At 38.4% G+C, this 22,350-nt stretch overlaps 3 protein-coding genes across 3 annotated transcripts; 1 reads left to right on the top strand and 2 right to left on the bottom strand.

Moving 5' to 3' along the window:
- Positions 1-3,405: 3,405 nt before the first annotated feature.
- On the bottom strand, positions 3,406-16,539 carry LOC136268995 (metal cation symporter ZIP14-like). The gene is made up of 9 exons (XM_066064462.1): positions 16,355-16,539; positions 16,079-16,303; positions 6,647-7,048; positions 6,133-6,457; positions 5,904-6,076; positions 5,551-5,706; positions 4,678-4,999; positions 3,754-3,944; positions 3,406-3,696 (listed from the first exon to the last, which is right to left on the bottom strand). The coding sequence occupies exons 1-9, from the start codon at positions 16,499-16,501 to the stop codon at positions 3,544-3,546; spliced, it is 2,094 nt and encodes a 697-aa protein (XP_065920534.1). The 5' UTR covers positions 16,502-16,539; the 3' UTR covers positions 3,406-3,543.
- Positions 16,540-17,080: 541 nt separating this feature from the next.
- Positions 17,081-19,176, top strand: LOC136236343 (uncharacterized). Its single transcript, XM_066026487.1, has 2 exons — positions 17,081-17,466; positions 17,667-19,176. The coding sequence occupies exons 1-2, from the start codon at positions 17,253-17,255 to the stop codon at positions 19,073-19,075; spliced, it is 1,623 nt and encodes a 540-aa protein (XP_065882559.1). The 5' UTR covers positions 17,081-17,252; the 3' UTR covers positions 19,076-19,176.
- On the bottom strand, positions 19,071-21,400 carry LOC136236344 (uncharacterized). Its single transcript, XM_066026488.1, has 4 exons — positions 21,169-21,400; positions 21,044-21,108; positions 20,803-20,991; positions 19,071-20,744 (listed from the first exon to the last, which is right to left on the bottom strand). The coding sequence occupies exons 3-4, from the start codon at positions 20,866-20,868 to the stop codon at positions 19,218-19,220; spliced, it is 1,593 nt and encodes a 530-aa protein (XP_065882560.1). The 5' UTR covers positions 20,869-20,991; positions 21,044-21,108; positions 21,169-21,400; the 3' UTR covers positions 19,071-19,217.
- Positions 21,401-22,350: the final 950 nt, after the last annotated feature.

The raw sequence follows: 22,350 nt of genomic DNA, 5'->3' as shown, positions 1-22,350 counted from the left end.
CTTTGTAGCTGAACTCTCTACAAGGTAACTTCTTCTAGCCGATCTTTCTACAAGGTGATTGAGTTTTTTGCAGCTGAACTCTTTACATGGTGGTTGCTTTGTAGCTGAACTCTCTAAAAGGTGACTTCTTCTAGCTGAACTCTCTACAGGATGATTTGTTTGCAGCTGGATTCTCTACGTGGTAGTTTCTTTGTAGCTGAACTCTCTACAATGTGACTTCTTCTAGCTGAACTCTCTACAGGGTGACTTGTTTCTAGCTGATCTCTCTACAGGGTGACTTGTTTCTAGCTGAATTCTCTACAGGTGATTTGTTTGCAGCTGAACTCTCTACATGGTGGTTTCTTTGTAGCTGAACTCTCTACAAGGTAACTTCTTCTAGCTGATCTTTCTACAGGGTGATTTGTTTGTAGCTGAATTCTCTACAGGGTGATTTATTTGCAGCTTAACTCTCTACAAGGTGACTTCTTCTAGCTGAACTCTCTACAGAGTGATTGATTTTTTTTGCAGCTGAACTCTCTACATGGTGGTTTCTTTGTAACTTAACTCTCTACAGGGTGATTTGTTTGTAGCTGAACTCTCTACAGGGTGATCTGTTCATAGCTGAACTCCCTATAAAGTAACTTCTTCTAGCTAATCTTTCTACAGGGCGATTTGTTTGTAGCTGAGTTCTCTACAGGGTGATTTGTTTGCAGCTGAACTCTACATGGTAGCTTCTTTGTAGCTCTACAATGTTACTTCTTCTAGCTGAACTCTCTACAAGGTGACTTGTTTCTAGCTGATCTCTCTACAGGGTGACTTGTTTCTAGCTGAACTCTCTACAGGTGATTTGTTTGCAGCTGAACTCTCTACATGATTGTTTCTTTGTAGCTGAACTCTCTACAAGGTAATTTCTTCTAGCTGATCTCTCTACAGGCCGATTTGTTTGTAGCTGAACTCTCTACATGATGGTTTCTTTGTAGCTGAACTCTCTACAAGGTGATTTCTTCTATAGCTGATCTTTCTACAGGGTGATTTGTTTGTAGTTAAACTCTCTACACGATAGATTCTTTGTAGCTGAACTCTCTACAAGGTGATTTCTTCTATAGCTGATCTTTCTACAGGGTGATTTGTTTGTACCTGAACTATCTACATGATGGTTTCTTTGTAGCTGAACTCTCTACAAGGTAACTTCTTCTAGCTGATCTCTCTACAGGACAATTTGTTTGTACCTGAACTCTCACATGATTGTTTCTTTGAAGCTGAACTCTCTACAAGGTGATTTCTTCTAGCTGATCTTTCTACAGGGTGATTTGTTTGTAGCAGAACTCTCTACAAGGAAACTTCTTCTAGCTGATCTCTCTACAGGGAGATTTGTTTGTAGCTGAACTCTCTATACATGATTTGTTTGCGGCTGAATTCTCTACATGATGGTTTCTTTGTAGCTGAACTCTCTACAAGGTAACTTCTTCTAGCTGATCTCTTTACAGGGTGAATTGTTTGTAGCAGAACGATCTACAAGGTAACTTCTTCTTACTTATCTCTCTACAGGGTGATTTGTTTGTAGCTGAACTTTTTACAAGGAAACCTCTTTTAACTGAGCTCTGTACAGGGTGAATTGTTTGTAGCTGAACTATCTACAAGGTAACTTCTTCTAGCTGATCTCTCTACAGGATGATTTGTTTGTAGCTGAACTATCTACAAGGTAACTTCTTCTAGCTGATCTCTCTACAGGGTGATTTGTTTGTAGCTGAATTCTGTATAGGTGATTTGTTTGCAGCTGAGCTCTTTACAGAATGGTTTCTTTGTAGCTGAACTCTCTACAAGGTAACTTCTTCTAGCTGATGTATCTACAGGGTCACTAGTTTGTAGCTGAATTCTCTACATGGTGGTTTCTTTGTAACTGAACTATCTACAAGGTGACATCTTCTAGCTGATCTTTCAACAGGGTGATTTGTTTGTATTTGAACTCTCTACAAGAAATCTTCTTCTAACTGATGTTTTAACAGGGTGAATTGTTTGTAGCTGAACTCTCTACAGGGTGATTTGTTTGTAGCTGATCTCTATACAGGTTACTTATTTCTAACTGATCTCTTTAATTCTGTTCAGGGTGACTGCTCTATTAGGATGACTGCTCTATTAGAGTATCTCGATCTCGCACTTGCTACACCAAGTTGGATTTCGTGTTATAACTCCGTGGATTTAAGTCTGATTCTTCTACACCATTGAAGAGCCTTTCTAAGATGATAACTCCATCTGTACAGCGATTTTGAAAGCATTACCCCAAGCGGTTTACCTGGTAGGCGTGGCAAGCATAATAATAATAATAATAATAAAATAAAAATATTAAAAATTAGCTAATCTCGATTGCGTAATTGTTACACACTGTTGATTTTTTCGCTGTATCTTCCTGGTTTTTAGCTCGATTTCTTTCAAACCACAAAAGGTTTGAGGTTCAATAGTTAACCTATTCACCCACCGATTTTCAGCTTCTTCCCATACGCGGTTTACCCTGTAGGCGTGACAACATATTGGTGTTATTTTTCGTGCATAATCGCTCATAACTCTTTGTCTGTTTATGGTATTCCAGCCAAAGTTGGTACCGAGATGCGCCTTTATACCCCCCTTCTGTGTGCCAAATTTCAAGGCAATCGGATAACGCGTTCGAGTTTTATAGCAGTTTTTGTAAGTGTGCGACAAGAAAAAGAAAAATAAGAAGAAGAAGAAGAAGAAGAAGAAGAAGAAAAAAAAAACGAAGAAACTCAGCCAATTTTTGAAGTCGCATATCTCGGGAACGCGCGAAGCGATTTCGCTCAAATTTGGAATGTAGAGTGCTGCAGTTGGGGGGCATGTCCACAGCAAAAATCGTCTTGTTTCATCAAGGAAGCACAGAGCTACGGAGGTGCGAAAATTGCGTTTTCTTTCTTCCTGTCAATATACTCACGGGTGTTACGCGCCGGCTTCTTGGGCCGCACGACACACTACCGTGTGTCTTGATACAGAGCCCTGTTCAAATACCCCAATAGAACATACATCTTATACAAAATACTCTAATAGAGTAATCATTTCTACTGTTCAGATAATAGAGATTCAGATGAATCTAGGGAGCACTGTAAAACTAAAATAAATATTAATTTTTCATACTAGCTAAAGCAACACTAAAGCTGTCATACAGGGGTAAATGCTGCAGTATGGTTTAAGTGTAATATTAGAGGGTCTGATACAGAATGAATCATATTTAAAAATGCATCTGACGGTGTCCAGCAATCTATGCATGTTGCAACCAGGAGCCCATTAATGCCACACTTATGGGCTCTTGGTGCAACTACTGTTTTACTAAGGGTTGGAATGCCTCCTTCTATGGTGGAGGAATTTTTGGTCTATATAATTCAATGTACTCTTGTTTATACTTCAAGTAAAAATGGCTAGTTGCTGTAAATCACAAACATTTGTTGCACAAAGAAATAAAGGTACAAGCAATGCAGAGCCTTATGACAGTGAACGTACAAGTATAATTACATACAAACTCAATAGGTTATATTTATGGTCACATATAATCTGTTATCATCAATCCACCAGATTGTTGATGTCTTCTTCATAGATGGCAATCAGTAGCAATATGACAAATCCTATGCAGAAGCCAGTTAAATGACAAGACATGTATATGATGATCGATCGATTGTCTTTACATTTGTTGAGCATCTCCAACAATGATGGCAGCTAAACAAAACAGATTTCTATAACCTTGTGTCCTTAAATCAATACCACTATATTTACCAAGTCCACAAGAGCCACATATAAAAATATCCCAGCAGTGATTGACAATATCCAGGGTGTGGCATCTTCTTCAGAACTGCCAATAGCCACTCCAATGAACATCCCAATAATGGCAGTGATGGCAGAGAGGAAGTTGTACATCAGTGCCACATACCACTTCATCCCACTGGACAGTAGAATAGCAAAATCACCTGTATAGAGATAAGCCCCAAACATGCAGGTATGGAATTTTATACTATGTCCTTTCTGTGTGCATACAAGCATTTACACTATAATAAACAGATGAAGCAGTAAGAGAATAAATAAAAACATATTCCTCAGTTATCAAGTCGTGAGTAGTGAAACAAAAGACAAAATCACATGCTCTGATATCAGTAACTATAACTATGTTGTGACAGCACAATAGTTAAGTTTCATGCTGTTTCACATATTTTTAGCATACTGCAGATGGTTACCACCACAGATACCAAAGTAACAAAAATTATAAGAGCAGTCATATATAGCTCAGGGCTTCAAAAAGTACATTCAGTTTCACTTGAGTTACCAACATCTGTTACATGAGTCCTTCAATAAAGAAGTCTGTACAGTTTATTACTACCTACAGGGTGTGGTGATACATCACAGTTAATAGTGGAAAGACAAAGATTCCCACAACCCGTTATCCTCCTCACCACCTTCAGAAAGATCCTAAATATTTCAAGGGGCAAAATTTTTGAGGTTGAGCAATGCTACCTAATTAATTTTTTTTTGCGGATTTGTGAACAATCCCAAAATGTATTAGACTGTATGGAGGTCTAAATATTTCCTTTTGGAGTTACCCTCCAAAACCTCGAAATCAGTGAAAATTTTCTCCCTTAAAATATTTAGGCTATACGGTACCCATACAAATGGTTCCAGGTTTAAAATAATTAATTATTCACTTACCAAACTCATGTGGCAACTCATGAAACAGAACTGCCAGTGATGTACTAACACCTACTCCAACACTGGTCGTAAATGACGCTCCAATTGCTATGCCATCAGCAAAGTTGTGGATCCCATCTCCTAAAATAATCATCCAAGCCACAGAGGGTATACCACGAAAGAACCCCTGGTTAGGATTGTAGTAAGTTGGATGATCTCCCATATCAAGATTTAGACAACCATCACAATCACTTTGTGAACTGGTATCACTTTGGATATTTTTATTTGGCAAAGAATTTAATTCGAAGCCTTGCTCCTGGTTACCCGTCTGTTTAGATTTTTCCTAAAATAAAATTTATATACACCACATTACCATAATAATATTATTGTACTACATACAATACCACAAGAATATTTTAACCAGAATTCAAGGAATTACTTAGTTTTGTTTTGCAACTGACTGCTGTTTATTGCATTACTTTGTAGACAAAGAACTGCATGTTGACTGTACACCCTTCCTGGCTTTTATAACAACTACTACTTTGTTGAGTCTGTGTACATAGCCAATCCACATAGACAATGTCATGAACTAGTTCTATTTAAGGTCTTATTTATGCTTTTCTCAATGACTGGATTACATGGTAAAAGTATAAAGAATTAATGCCAACAGTGAAATAAGTTACTGAATGATGCTATGTGAAAATGAGATGTATACATGTATTTAAAGCACGTAAATGCATTACATGGCATTTTAAAAGCAATTTTCAGGGGTCAAATACTTCAAAAAGGGTGCAGCAGGCTCCCAGTGGTCAACCACATAGCATGTACCCTTTTAATATCCTGCATCTTGAGGGCTAAACATTAAATCCATGCATACACAATGCTTGCATTTACCATTCTCTTCTTTACTGAGCTCATCACAAACTCAAACATGTAGAAGATGAATATCCCAGCCAACACACAACATCCTCTCCAAATAATAGTATTATCATGATCATGGCCTTCGCTACCATGACCATGCCCATCCTCTCCTTCTTCTTCTTCAAATGCCTGGACAAAATAAATGCTGTAATAGTTGTACCGCACACTAGAGTGTTTTACACAATACATGTATACTCTTCAGCTGGGGCATGCAGTGTATGCTCTTTTCAGATATCAAGAAAAATTTTTGATGATAATACCTATCCAAAACACAGGTGGTTGTTAAGGTGCATATAAAATGTATACATCACATACAGATACATTACATGTGGGATGAGGTGAAGAATAGCATCACTGACTAAGGTGGATACTCCAATGGCTATGAGACCTGACATGATATATTTGGAGCCTTGACTGCTGTAAGAGAATAGAACACTGAATACTCCTAGCTGAGATGCTGCACTGATTATGACTGTCGACAGAAATCCATAGCCATATGCTACATGTTAACAATAGTAGTGTGTGATCAGACAGAATTAATGCTTATATACTAACCTTCAGAATCAGACACATCGTCATCATTGTCATCATGTCCTGTGGTAGTACTACTGTTTCCAGCAAGACAAGCCTCAGTGGTTAGTCCAATTTCCAGTATCAAATCACGACACACTTTGTAGATCACCGAACAGTTAGTAGCATTATCATGATCATCAAAGGTGTCATCATCATGGTTGTTGTCGTCATCGTGATCATCATGATGATCATCACTAGAGTCATTGAGATGTTGTTCCATGTAACAAGTGAGCCCATCATCATCCATCAAACCTAACTCCTCAACAACATGGTTGAACTCTTCTTCCAACTGTGATTCGGTTGGACACTACAAAGCAAATGCAAGTGATTAATGTGTTCCTTAGAATGTGGCATTTGTGTGTGTGCGTGCATGCGTGTGTGTGTGTATCGCTTGTGAGTTAAATTCATAACTGGAATTTGGATAGCTACATAATCAGGTGTAATAGGGGAAGTGGTAGTGTTGGTATTACACAAATATCACTATAATATGTCATACATTCATTGCAATATCATGATCATGATCATGACCATCCTCATCATCGTGATCGTCATGACCATCCTCATCATCATGACCATCCTCATCGTCATGATCATCATCATGATCTTCTGTTTGTCTTGCAACTCTGTAATGGTCATCAGGTAACTGGTCGATCAACTGCTGTAGTTGGGTCAAAGTCAGTTTGCCACTCTCATCAGCCAGTCTATGAAATAGTTGTTCTACTACATCATCAACACAGGACACATCATCAACCACTTCATTGTCACAGATTGACTCTCCCCTTGACAACCTATCCACAACGGCTGAACAAATTTGTCCAACTGATGAGGAAGTGAAACATTTCTGTGTTGATAATCCTTGATCTTGTAAAATATCAGAGGTGGAGAAACATTTCTTATTCTGCATTGAGAAAAACGGATAGATATAAGTAATTAACACTCAAGCATTGAGAAAAACGGATAGATATACGTAATTAACACTCAAGGTGACAATAAATAACAATTATAAGTGCAGGCACAAACAATTGACAATGTAGAGGGAACTAGTGTTAACATGTGCCTGAAACATGAAGTCTGCTTTGATCAACTGCAAAAGATTAATCAATTAGCTATTGCCTAGGTCACATGCAGCAAACATAACCGTCATATCACTTGTGTGTTCTATGTTAACAGTATAAATTGCACTCAAACAGGAAATCACATCATTGGCTATCATGACATGAAACGCACTGTGTAGTAATAATTAATATGTCTAGTGATGAATAGCCACTGATTTAACCTCTAGTGATGAATAGTCAAAGAAGAGAGTATGTGCTGCCTTACACAGTAAGTTAATTAACCAACCCTTTGTGCAACATGATTTCAAATAAAGCTGGTAAGCTGGCTAAGAAAAATGAGTGTGTTCGCTTAAAAATCAATCAAGTAGTTACAAGCTCTTTATGATGTAGTAAATGAGTCAATGTAGAGCAGACAAATGAAACCGCAATCAATGATCAAGGGAATTCTTGATTGCTGTGACATCTTCCACTGGGGACCTGTCTGCATGGTGCAACAAGACCAAAAACTATTCTGAGATAAACATCATCATACACTACAATAGTAGTATATAGTAGGGACCACAAAGGAGTAGGCATGGCCCACAAAATAACATCACCCAAAAAACAGCCTCATTTTTTCCCAGACGACAATGAGGCAGTATTGGTTAGGCAAAACTAAACCCAAGCAAGCTTTCAGACTGACCCAAAACGCTTTCAATAAGTTGCTACAGAATTTCAAAAATAATTTGTTTAACGGAATTTTCTAGTGACTGACTGACTGACTGCCTGATGCCTTCAGACAAGCATAACTCGATAACAGCTAAGGCTACGGGCTTCATTTTTTCACTGTTTGACGTCGCTTCAGCCCGACAGGTGCCTTTGGGCATACCCCAGTACATACAATGCATTCTCCATGGACTTACCAATGTCCTCCTTTGTGTCCCATGCATCTTTGCTGACAGCGAAAAGTGTCAATTTGGTGATAGCACGTGATGGTTTCCCTTCATACGGAAATCGTCTGTATTTTTAATAGTGGCTGTTTTGATTGCACAGGGGCTTTTTGAACAGTTTTTGATTTGCACTGCTGTGTAACAGGTTGAATATATCCGACAATGAAACATAATGGATGCTTCAATTCAATTAGCACTTTGAGACGATAATTGATATAACTAGGGCACGCGGCACCATTTCTTTCTTTTGGTAAGCGTGGGTTGTAGAGGTGCTTTTCAAACAGTTCTTGATTTGAAATGCTGTGTAACGGGTAGAACATAGCTGACAACGAAGCATAATGGATACTTCACTTTTCAAACGATAATTGATTTAGCTGGGGCACGCGGCGCAATTTCAGATGCGGTATGTGTGGGTTCACCAGCCATAATAATAATATTTTCAAAAGAGTTAACAAACAAGTATACAGAAAAATTTGGAATCTTCGACTATAGAGCAGGGACCATAGCACATCGATAAAAAGTACTGAAACAAGCTGGAGTGGTGCACAATATTAAAATCACAGTAAAACAATATGAAATGTTATATCCCTACTGTGCTCAAGATTCCATAATGGAAATGCACAGTAGGGATACAAAACTTCTTATTAATTTACTGTGATTTAATATTGTGCACTACTCCAGCTTGTTTCAGTACTTTTTATCGATGTGCTATGGTCCCTACTCTAGTTGAAAATTCCAAATTTTACTGTATACTTGTTATTGTGTACATCCATGAAGGAAGTCACTTTAGCGTAAATGGCTCTATTATTGAATGAAATCAGTGACACTTCTCCTTAAAACCTATAGCCAGATATAGCTATTACCAAGTCAAAGTGTTAGCTATTTTCAAGCCGGAGGTGCTAACTAATACATGTTGCTGTCACATTGATCATAAATACTATAATGTATCATGCTATAATATCTATGCATTGATTATTAAACCCCAAAGGGGACAAGAACAATTTGCATTTACTGTTGTGCTGGCTATCCAGCCGTATAGATGAATCGCTGACCAGCTATCTGTATTTGTACTTGTAAGGATAAAGGCTTGCGCCTGTACATCCATAAAAGATTATACGTTATGTACTTAGCTATACTAATTATAATTATATTCAAAATCAGATAAACAATTACTGTTACTGTCCAGCAGTGTGTGGGTGTCTCGTAATTATATATACCCCCCAAAAACACCTTTGCTGTAAAAAAAGGCGCGTCCAAGAAACTACAAGTATCTGTAACCCCATGTAAAAACAGATAAGCTGTAGAAAAACACTCCATGAAATTAATGGGTAACTGAAAGAGCTGATATCTAGAGCAGCCGAGAATCAATAATTTTACTACAACTGACTATGATTACTAAAGAATATCTTGGCTGTAAAACAGGCAAATAAAAGTAACTGGCAACCAAAACAGCTGATATCTGAAGCGGCCAAGAATAAAAGCTAAGTTGATACAACTTACTACAATTATTAATTTGCAACATTGAATCTTATAATCATTCAACTGTGTTCTATACATTCACCCTTGCTACATCCTAAATTAATTCTTTGTAACTCTAATTGGCTGGTAATTTGGCCGCCTTTTTCAGTAGTCAGAGTAAAGAAAAAAAGGCGGCCAAATTACCAGCTAATTAGAGTTACAAAGAATTAATTCAGGATGTAGCAAGGGTGAATGTATAGAACACAGTTGAATGATTAAGATTCAATGTTGCAAATTAATAATTGTAGTAAGTTGTATCAATTTAGCTTTTATTCTTGGCCGCTTCAGATATCAGCTGTTTTGGTTGCCAGTTACTTTTATTTGCCTGTTTTACAGCCAAGATATTCTTTAGTAATCATAGTCAGTTGTAGTAACATTATTGATTCTTGGCCGCTCTAGATATCAGCTCTTTCAGTTACCCATTAATTTCATGGAGTGTTTTCTACAGTTTATCTGTTTTTACATGGGGTTACAGATACTTGTAGTTTTTTGGACGCACCTTTTTTTATAGCAAAGGTGTTTTTGGGGGTGATATCACTAATGTTTGTCAGTTATATAATCTACAGACCCAATGTTCAAGCCATGGGTGTGTATGATGAATTCTGCCTTGTAGAGGTGTTGCAACCCAACACAAATCTGCTGACAAGTTGTGAGTATGTAACATACATTCCTATAGTAGCTGCATGTTTATTAGGACAAGGGCCAGTAGAAATTAATGGTCATGCCAAGTATTGACTACAGTCAGGGTTACCAAATGTGCATGTGTGTAAAGCACTTATTAAAGCATGCTTTTCTAGGTGATCTTGGGGAATGCCACCATCTTGAAATAACAACTCTGAGATTGCATCTGGGATCTGGGAGTGTTTTCAGACAGAGATGTAAATATTCAGCTATATTGTTCAATGACTGTTCTATTAGAGTATTTTATTGCCTGACTGTTCTATTAGAGTATTTATTGCTTGACTGTTCTATTGGAGTATATCAATCATTCTGTACTTATCAATGAATAAAATCTGCTATGGCCACTTCCATGGTGTCCTGAGGACAACTTATCCACTTGGTTTGCCACTTGTAGAGCTAGATGCTTTGCTAAGGGTTATGAAAGAGATCACAAACATCATACTATTATTTTTATTTCACTACATACAAACACACGCTTACATCATACACAAGCACAAGATGCACACAAAATGTGCAAACACTATACACACATGTTCACAAACATACACCACATATTGGTTGTACTCAAGTTAATATCACATCTCTTGTGAAATGCTCTTGTAGGTGAGATGGTAGTGCCCTTACTTGGTGCTAAAAAGTTCTTGCAGAAAAGATAATTGTGTTGTATAGTCTGTTTAGTGCCGGTTAATTACACATGTCACTCCATAGTTAAGCCATGAGGATATACAAGCAAGTGTCTTTGGTGTTGCGACCGATGTTCCAGGTTAGTTACATGTGTGTTTAATTTAAGGTTAAGTTCAGTGCCTGCTTGTTCTTTCACAGGTCTCACTTAATCTTGTGTCGTCATGCAGACATCTGAATATTGTGCAAGCTGTGTGGAACAACCCCAACTCAAAATTATACACAATCATTGGCAAACCACGAACCACATTCAAGCAATCTGTTACAAAAGTTGAAAGCCACAACACAAGCTCATACCAGCTAACCACGAACCACATTCCAGCAATTTGTTACAAACTTTGTTGCACCATGGTATGTGCATAATGATTGATTAATCATTAAAGCCACAACACAAGCTCCATGGTGCATTAATGGATATAAATAAGTTCCACCTGACTAACAATTACCACGTGATGTATTAGGCGATATCCCTTGGAAAGTCCCTGCACAGTCCCTGCACAGTAAAACTTCAAGTGAATAGTGAACACACTTGATATGCGATTTATATTATTATTGAATTGATGGCAGCTAGTCCATGTCTTGAGAGGGAAGTATATTAGGAAACACTAAAATACATTAAAGTACATGTACCGCATTGTAGAGCCATAACCTCTATAATCTATGCCATAACCAAGAACAAGTTCCACTGGACTGACAATGATCACGTGGCCTATTTATGGGAAATCTCTTGGAAAGTCCCTGTAACACCTCAAGTGAACACACGTGATACGCGGTTTACTTAATTATTGATGGAAGTCCATGTCTTGAGAGGACTGAATACTACTAAATATTTATTGCATTGTAATGGAGTGGTGAAGCGTACTTTAACTGATTAATACGTACACCGCTTGAAGAAGTCGAATGGATATTAAAGAGTCGCGAGAATACTGGTGTATTCAGCTCTTCGTGGAGGTTCAGTAACGAAACGAGGAGTGAAAAAATGAGGCTAGTGTACAAAGTGCCACATCCATTCACACTGATTAACCGCGTGTATGCGATTGGTTTTTAGACTGTCAGACGTCTGCACTATAGTCTGACTAGTGCAAATTCACTGAGGCCAAGCTGAAAACTTCTGTGATGGTACCAACTTGAGTAGCAGCAAACACCAATATTATCTGGCTTGAAATTATCTCATGGATGGATTGTCAACAAGGTGTACTCGTACAGATCAAACAGCTTTCAGTATTGTCACTGTAGTGCCAATTTAGATGTCCCGGAACTGTAGGTGGAAGAAGTAAGGTAATGTACATGATGCTTGTACAAAAAATACTCATTCACATTGCATACTGGTCTAAATAACTAAATTTATGTACAGTGAAACCTGTCTAATCAGGACACTGTGTAGTAAGGTTACTGCCGGGCTAACTTGTGAATCCTCAAACGTATTACCTCAAGGGTGTGATGGATTTTCAGGTCCTCAGATTTTATATTACCTCAAGGGTGCAATAAATTTTCAGGTCCCCAAATCTGTCATTTACATAAAAAGTGACAGATTTTTAACTGTATTGTATTTAATGCCCGCCTGTTGATTTTACAGGTACAGGGTGCTTGGTCATGCAGTTCTCTTACTAGCAGTGCTACATACGTAACTTGGCTAGAGCTCTAAGCTTGGCAACTAAGATCAAGGTTCGGGGGTAAGTAGACGGAGGAATTTTATAATGTTATGTGTGTTCTTTAGTTCTCAATTGTCAAGTGTACGTGGACTGTAGTAACATCAAGGATGTTGTGGATCTTCAGGTCAGTCTGTGTATATTAAGAAATTTTTGTATTACCTCAAGGGTGTGATGGATTTTCAGATCTCCAAATCTGTCATTTGCGTAAAAAGTGACAGATTTTTAGCTGTATTGTATTTATTGCCCGTCTGTCGATTTTACAGGTACAGGGTACTTGGTCATATATAGCATGTGGTTCTCTCACTAGCAGTGGTACATACATAACTTGGCGACTAAGATCAAGGTTCGGGGGAGTAAATTCATATAGACAGAGGAATTATATAATGTTATGTGTGTTCTTTAGTTCTCAATTGTCAAGTGTACGTGGACGATGAGATTCATCTGGCCTGGTAAGGTCTTGGCATTATATCTCAGTTGATTATGACCCTCTGAATTTAATGCCCGCTTGTCAATTTTTGCAGGCTATCTGGCCATAGCAGTTTATGTAACTTGGAACCTGGCAGGAGCTAAGATCAGAGTGTTGTGTGAATTTCAGTTAACAGAGGAGTTGTGTGTTCTTCTGTACTCCAGTGTATGTAACTGTAGTGACATCAAGGGTGTCGTGAATTTCCAGGTCAGTCTATGTACTAAGGAATATTGTGTTATCTCATGTTTCCTGAATTTCCAGGATCAGGCATACTGTTATGATGGGACCAAACTAATTCCCAGGTCAGTTAAAATGTTGTGTATTTTCATAGTATCCATATTTTAGTTTATTGCCCACCCAACGGTTTTTACAGACCATCTGGTTTACACATTAGCAGTCGGATATGGTTCTCATGGTGTGTAATTTGGGAACAGACAGCAACTGAGATCAAGTGAATTTCAGGATTGTTGACAAGGTGTATGGACCAAATACCAAATAACCATGGCTCTCTTATCATTTGCCACTTACATCATCAGAAGTTCTGGGACTTTGGCTGCAGGTGGAATAAGTCAGTAAGCAAACCTATGTCAGATATCGATGTTTGTATGAAAAAGTACTCATTCACACGTACTGGTCTGAATTTATGTACAGTGAAACCTGTGTCTCTGTGTAACAATGTCAACTGTTTAAACGAATGAAATCCCCAAATGTGCCATTTGTGTAAAAAGTGACAAATTTTAAGTGTATTGCATTTAATACTCACCTATCAGTTTTTGCAGGCAATCTATATAGTCATAGTGATTCACCCACTAACAGTGGAGTGGATGTGGTCATGATACTTAACTCAGAACCTTATTAGTATTGTGAATTTCATATCAGTTTACATACATACAGAGGAATTGTATTGTATGTTCTTTCTCTATAGTGCTCAATTGTGACATCAAAGTTGTCGTGAATTTGTAAATATTTGTATACTATCTCATATGATGGTAACAAATACCCAGGTCAGTTTGCATGTTATGCTTATAGTTTGACAGGTCTCCTCGCGTTCATGTTTACGTACTTAGGTACCAAACATTTACGTTACCTCTTTTGCACCAGATTCATTTAGCCTTGAAGAAAATTTTTTGTACATTCAGCACCTACTTGTTCTTTTACAGGGCTCACATGGTCTTGTGTTATCAGGCAGCATCCAAGAAATCATTTTTGGTGTTAAACTATTTGATGTGGTGTTATTAAATTTTTGTTATGTGTTGTAATAACATTGTTATATGTTAATTTACTGTAAGGCAAAAAAAAATTCATGGATTTCACAGCCATCCTATCTGCAATTAGAATCGCCTCATATTTGTTTGTAGCTGTCACGGTAGTTTCACACTTCCACAAAGCACTAATTAAGGTGGAGCTTGTGTCGTGGCTTTCATTATGTACGTACTGTATAGCAACAAACTTTGTCTGAAATGTAGTTTGTGACTTTGTACATGAGTTTTGGTCATTTCACCCAACTTGCATAATAATACTTGCATGGTGCATGGCACTAAATGGAGTCTTAACTAATGACTTACACTTTTCCCAGTGTCTGTACGTTCTCTACGCTTTCACACCTTGTTTATAAGACATCTGCCAATTATAAACGCTCGCATGAGGCATGGCACTGAATGGAGTCAAAAAGATTTCTGCTTAAAACGCCTTCCCAAGGTAACTTACGGCTCTGCACGCTTTCACAACTTGTTTGTCAGACGTTAGGGCTTGAGTCCACATCGTGTCTTTAAAAGTTATTGTAGGGATTACAGGTTTGAACGGAGAAAATATGCGTAGAGGCGATCCAGTACTAGATAATGTTAGTGCCAGATGGACTGTAGAAACACGAGTGCATTGAGTGGTACAATGTGGCGACAGCTGAAACACAAGGAGAGAAATTGAGTGAATTATATCTAAATACGCTTGTTAGAAGTTGCGACAAGAAAACGATGACACCAAGTTTTTTTAAAATCACGAAACGTAGTATAAACCTATTGAGAGATTGCACAATTCAGGCTAATAATATTGTGAAACCGTCCCTACACGTAAATAACTCACAGTAGTGGCCGCGCGTTTTAATTGTGGCGTGCGCTTTGTAGTTTCTTGGCCGCGCGACTCACTACCGTGAGTCTTACCATTTCTAATTATTAAACCAGTTTCACCTCGACTTTTTCTTTCTCTGAGTTGAATGACCAATCGTTGATGCTTTTCACGTTCAAGAGAGATAAACGTCATAATAATTGACAATTACATGAACAAATAATTACAAGGGGTCAGGAGTCCAGTCTCAGGGTTACCAAGTTATTACTAAAAAGTATGGAGCCCTGGCAAGACCAAAAAAAACAAAAACTAAACAATTATACATGGCTTCTCAACAGGTAAACAGATCAACTACATCCCAAGTAGTGGAAGCACGGGAATTAAAGATCCTATATGAACAGGAGATTGCAACACGAGCTGCTTGCTGAAGAATACAACGAATAGTATTCTTCGGTAGATGGCATACATCGCTTAGTTTAGAGACAGTCTGTGGCATGAAATGGCCCAAACAGCCAACCTCAATTGTCACAATATTAACTGAAAATCCAGCCTGTTGAAGGTCAGTCAGTAATGAACCATAGCGATCTTCTTTACGGTTCCTTGCAGCTAAAAGGTGATGTTCAGTATTAGTAACTACAGAGAGTTCTAATAATGTGATGGAATCTGTGGAAACTACCACAACATCAGGTCTGCTTAAGGTAGATGTAATATGAGGTGGAATGGTACTTGGGGGACTAACACTTGCCAGGGCTACAGTTCTATCTGGGACTATAAAAACTCTTTTAAGCTATCAGATTTGTGATGGGGGATATAAGCCAACGCCCATTTTACAGTCACGTGTTATTACACCACACGGCACATGACAAGTATGAAAATCATCCTCACCACGAAATTCACAGAAAAGTGGTCCTTTAGACTTCGCTTTATTCCCAAAATAAAGTTTGATAGTTGACTAGGCGAAATTAGATCACCATCGGACCACCATTTCAAGTAGGAGTAGCGAAGAACACGGCTCGTAAAATCGCACGTCACTCCAGGAACTAAAAGCTGATACAGAACTGCACACTTGTCTCCCGTCCTTTCAACAAGTGACGGACTAGCACAGACAACCTAAACAAAATAAAATCTATACAAAGTTATTAGCGAAAAAATCAAAAATACCTGAGAGTCACAAATTCTTTTTAAGTCGGTCTCTTCGAAACAGGTGGCGTTCAAAGAGCGGTAAAGTTGTTCTACGCTATAGCTCTCGGTAGAATACAGCAAGTAAAAAGCGAAAAATAGCACAAGGCTTAATCGTCCTTTCATCATGTTCACAAGCGAGATCAACACCTAGGTTATTGTGTGTTACCGGATGTGGCTTATAACCTGCATCACAAATGTATTTAACTTTATTTCAATAATTATAAGTATTTCTCGATAGATCGGGGTATTTTCCGGAACCTGTAGTTAATACTTGCATTTGAAATCATTGTGCTATGTAATTCCATGCAGTACTTTAATACGGTGTTGTACAATAATAAAATATTTCGAGGGGAAATTTTTTTAGCGGCTTTGGGTGTTATCAGCGAAAATTTTACCATTGAAATATTTTGACCTCCCTATATATGGTGTAGTATTAGTGTCAAAATAGTACAGTATTATGGTAGATACAGTGTAATTTTTTTGTGTGGGTGAAGCCAGGTGTTGAAATTACAATGAGTTGCACAATTAATTTTTGATGGGTGATGGAATATTTATGAGGGCAGTATAAATAAATTAAAACTGCACATAGATTATTTTCCATAGGGTGATGAATATTTCTGAGGGCGGTATGATTTTTTAAAAAGGTCGATTCAATACTATGATTAATTTTGGCGAGGGCTATTAAATATTCATCGCCCTGAGCATTTGCATATCCATGGTAACCGTAAATGACGTTGGCTGACACACCCCGCCGCCATATTGCTGTACCGAAACACGTGGACAGTGGTTAGTGAGTGGCGTATCTCATGGTTTACTGTTTATTCAAGGTTTTACGGCTTATTCAAGGATTAATTGTTTGTTTATTTGTTGCTTAAATATGGTTGGATGTGCGATAATCAACAGCTCCAAGAAGTCATCCAAGACTAAATGTTCATTTTATAGGCTTCCAGCCATTATTCAGCATCAAGGTCAGCAAATGTTGGAGATTACTAGAGAGCGAAGGAGGGCCTGGCTGAAAGCTATTTCGAGAGAGGATTTAACGGAGGAGAAGCTAGCAAATGTCTGGGTTTGCGAGTGTCATTTTGTGGCTAGTGAGTACAGTATCTATTGAAAGTGCATGCATTGATTATATACAAAATATTTTATAGTGTATTATTTGTTATACTTGTACACTGTATGCGTGTTGGCTTTCAGTTCAGATTATACATTTCCTGAGTAGCTAGGACATTTATAATCCATGATTTGATATCATTGATACTCATGAGTTTAACATTTGTCAAATGATCTGTAGGGAAGCCTGCTGACACAATGGATAAGCATAATGTTGATTGGTTCCCCACACTGGAACTTGGACACAGCAAGCTAGATGTGGCAGTAACACATGCAGCTAGTGAAAGAGCCTCAGAAAGAGAAGCACGAGCCAAAGAGAGGAACAAAAGAGTTTTCGAGACGAATTCAAATATTAGTACATCAGGCAGTACCTCAGCCTCTACCTTGGCAACTACCTCTAGTACCTCAACTACAACAACTAGTACCTCAACCAGTACCTCTACAATAACCACTATGTCAACCATAACTTCTACAACAAACAGTACCTTGATCACTAGCCCAACCTTTATTTTGACAAACGGTACCTTGACTTCAACTAGTACAACAACAGGACAGTCCAGTCAGTTGTCACTTAATTCAAACAGTGGGCTGATAGATCATGCAATACAGACAGCTGATGGTGAAACTCAAACTCCAAGGCCACCTAAAATGTGTAACAAAGCCGTACAGACGGATGACGATAATTTTTTCTGTGAGAACAACATTATGTCTGATGATGCCAAGGTACAATACTACACTGGGTTAGCTACTAGTCTTCTCCTGTTAAAAACATTTGAACTAGTGATGGGCTCCTTTGCACTAGGTGATAAACGTTCATACTATTGGAGGTCGTTCATGATAGTGCTCATGAAATTGAGGCTTAACTTGGGATTACAAGACATTGCTTACCGGTTAGGAATTTGTACATCAACTGTCAGTAGGCGTTTCCATGAAATGTTGGATATAATGTCTTGTCGTTTGGAGTGGCTCATCAAGTGGCCTGAAAGAGAGGAATTATGGAAGACTATGCCCAGCGGTTTTCGGGCAACATATGGCACTAAGGTTGTTGTAGTGATTGATTGTTTTGAGATTAAAATTGAAACCCCTACTCATCTAGTGGCAAAATCATCCACTTGGTCTCAATACAAGCATGCAAATACAGCAAAAGTGTTCATTGCAATGTGTCCACAAGGTGTAACAAGTTTTATTTCACCTGCCTGGGGTGGAAGGGTCAGTGACAAACTTTTGACAGTCAACTCTGGATTTTTAAACAAATTACTTCCAGGAGATTGTGTTCTTGCGGACCGGGGATTTGATATTGCTGAAGATGTGGCCAGAATGCAGGAAACACTTCATATACCATCATTTACAAGAGGCTGTTCCCAACTCTCACCCATAGATGTTGAGGCAACAAGGAAGTTAGCGAATGTACGGATACACATAGAACGTGTCATTGGAGCTACCCGTCAGAGGTACTCAATTTTGATGAGTTGTATCCCTATTGATTTTTTAAAGCCTAAACACCCTGGCGACAAACCACCAATCGATAAAATAATATTAGTGCGTTCGGCCCTGAACAATCTTTGTGTTTCAGTTGTACCAGTAAAATAGTCATGTAATTGAACAATTATTATTATTATTAATAGATGAACTTTGTCATGTTATTATTTACTTCATTAAAAAACCTATACAAACTTTTAATAGTTAATAATAAACTAACACAAGGTGAAGTCACTGCTTAGTCCGCTGCCGTTTACGGGGAAAACTCAGGCATTGTCCTGCAGTTTGGACAATACCACTTACTGGAACGTGGTTTAGGTATCTTGAGACATTCAAGGTGAAACCATGAGCCATGTAAACAATTAGGATTGTCACATCCAACCATTTCACCACCCTTATCTTCCTTACAGTAACAGTATGTATATTCAACAGATACCACTGAAGCTGCAGCAGTCTGATCAGGCATAACTGCCTTCCGAGAGTACCACATAGCAAGTAACTCTGGTAAAAGACAAATTTTGAAAAACTTTTTGGCAGCTTTAACATGTTCTATAAAACTTTCATTTAGAAAGATGCGTTCACATGACAAATTGGGGGAAGCATCACTGACTGTAGCTATAACAAAGTCAGCATAATTTGCTGAACAAACAAGCAGTTGTGTCTGAACCTGGTAATAATATTCATACTTTTCAGAGAGTTTACCATTATTGAGATAGGGTGCTTCATCTGGAGTGCTCTCTCTGACGCAGTATGGGCATTTGATTTCCAGTACCCCACATCCACAGCAGTCACACTGCACCACTCCATCAGGACTGGCACCAATGTATGGATATTCTGTGCTTACTATGAATCCACTATTTCTGTACTGAAAATTTGTATGCATGGGTTTCATCATCTCAATGTATGCCAATCTTGCAACTGCTTCATGTTCACACCCCCATGTGGTTGCTGGCGTTGTGAACTTTTTCAAATGTGGATAACAGATCTGGCTTAGTAATGATTGCGAAGGATGGCTTGGGTCTGTGGCACAAACTGCTTTCATTTTTGATGCAGTAATCCTTCCTGCTCTTTGTTTAAACCAAGCTGGACTCTTGGCTTGCTCTCGAGTGTAAACTTCAATATTCTGTACCTCTTCTGGTCTAACTGATAACTGCAATTCATCACATACTTCCAACAACTCAGTGTAAAGCAATTCTTCATTTTCTGGGTTGTACAGATCAAGCAGTGATGGAGGTAGCTGAATAGTATTTGCTGTGGGTTTAAATTCATTAGAAAATGGAGGTACTATGGAACAAATTGCCGGTCGGTTGTGAGCAATATCTCTAAGGAAGACCATTTGCTCCTCAGCAGATGGAGGAACACACAACAAGGAACTTGTTGACTGACAGGCTGATGAACTAGTGGATGGGTGCTCAGAAACTGGCAATTCTTCTGCTACCTGAAACATATCCTCAAATGGTGTAATGTCACTTAGATGATGAGCCCCTCTCCTTTTGTTACAGCTGATTCTAGGCTTTGGTTTGGACAGTGGCAGCTCTGAAATTGGCAAGTATGGAATAGCATCAACAAAGGTAGGTTCCTTCCACATACAACTAGTTTGTGTGCAAGTTAGTTTTGATCGAGCTGCAGATTCCAGGTAGAAAAGGATTGCTGCTACATGAGAACAAACTTCTCCAAGTCCTGCCATGCAGGTACAATGTCCACAATCGACAGTTCCATCAAGTAGACATATCACCCATGATTCAAGTGGAGGGTCATTAGCTCGTTGCGAATGTCTCACCTGTAATTGTATTAAACTACTATACTACATAATATGGGTACTTATCTTTCTTACATACCTTGGCAACTGTAACTATTTTACTACCAATTTTCTTTGATCCCAAACAGTTCACAAAGTCACACATAAAGTACTTGTAAGTATCAAAGCTTTACACATCTCAGAGGTACAGAAGCTTGTAGTCAAAACAAGATAGTTGAAGATGTCTGTGTTTGTGACCGACGGGATAACTTCCTTACTAAGCTGTGCACTTGGTATACAATAGGGATCGCCAACATCCGCTATCTTTGTCACTGAGGTACCTTCGTTTATCACTCACTTTCAATAGCTGTGCGTGCTGACTAAGACAAACATCACTAGATGAATCCTATCAACAACAGCCATGCAATAGTAACAGCACTACTATGTATTCGCATTGATTTCATACCATATTCACTATCTAAACAGTCATTACCACTTCGGTTACCACAATCATAGGACCACTCGTATAACAGGTGGTACAGCAATATGGCGGCGGAGGTGTGTCAGTCAACGTCATTTACGGTTACCATGGATGTGCAAACGCTCTATCGATGTGCAGTTTTAATTTATTTATACTGCCCTCATAAATATTCCATCACCCATCAAAAATTAATTGTGCGACTCATTGTAATTTCAACACCTGGCACACAAAAAAATTACACTGTATCTACCAAAATACTGTACTATTTTGACACTAATACTACACCATACCTATAGTCTAATACATTTTGGGAGCGGAGTGTTTGCAAAGCCACGAAAATATCAACACTCGAAATATTTAGGCTATATGGGTAAACAATTCATACTAGCTAATCATCATTTACTATATCAGTAAATTCCATTCTTCTGTTAATGCGATAGGATGTTTTAAAGCCATCTGTCAGTCTGTCAGGTCCGGTGGTCTGACTGAGGTAGTATGCAGTTGCCACTTGGGGTCAGTCATCATGAGAGCAAACTGAACTCGAGGCATGTCTGTAGCAGTTACATTATCAATGTGAAGAATAAATGAGCATTCACAGAATAAACGATGATGCATGAGATTCAGTTGGCTTGTTTTGACTATATAATGGTCTCTTAGTTGTGGCAGAATAACATGTTGTTTTATAGGTTTCTTGCTCTGCATCAAATGCTGGGAAACAAGTTTCACTGAGCAGCAAGCCTGTTTTGTGATTTTCCAGAGCTGATGATGAATTATACTGTACTCAAAAGGGTCTACTATATATGCAGATTGTCAGAACTGCCAATGAGACTCAAACATCTGATGACAATGATGGCAGAACTTGTCTCAGTTATGCAATGTAATAGGGAACCACTTTTTCCCACTTATATCAAAATTATCTGTGGTGGTGCATGGACTAGCTGTGGCATTAAAGTACTGAGGTCAACTGCAATGCTAATAATGTATTTTAAAATGTCTGATAGCTTGTCCAACAGCAAAGATTGCATGTGCATGTGAGTGAATGCTCCAGGATTAACAGTTATCTGCGAAACAGAATTAAGCCAAGGTATATATAATATATACAACAGATCCATTTGAGAATGGTCATCCCCAGTGGAATCATGCAGTTAATGAGATTAAGACATCCTA

Source organism: Dysidea avara, chromosome 10 (genome assembly GCF_963678975.1).
Source record: "Dysidea avara chromosome 10, odDysAvar1.4, whole genome shotgun sequence".
NCBI classification, from domain to species: domain Eukaryota; kingdom Metazoa; phylum Porifera; class Demospongiae; order Dictyoceratida; family Dysideidae; genus Dysidea; species Dysidea avara.
This window is presented reverse-complemented; position numbering and strand designations above follow the sequence as displayed.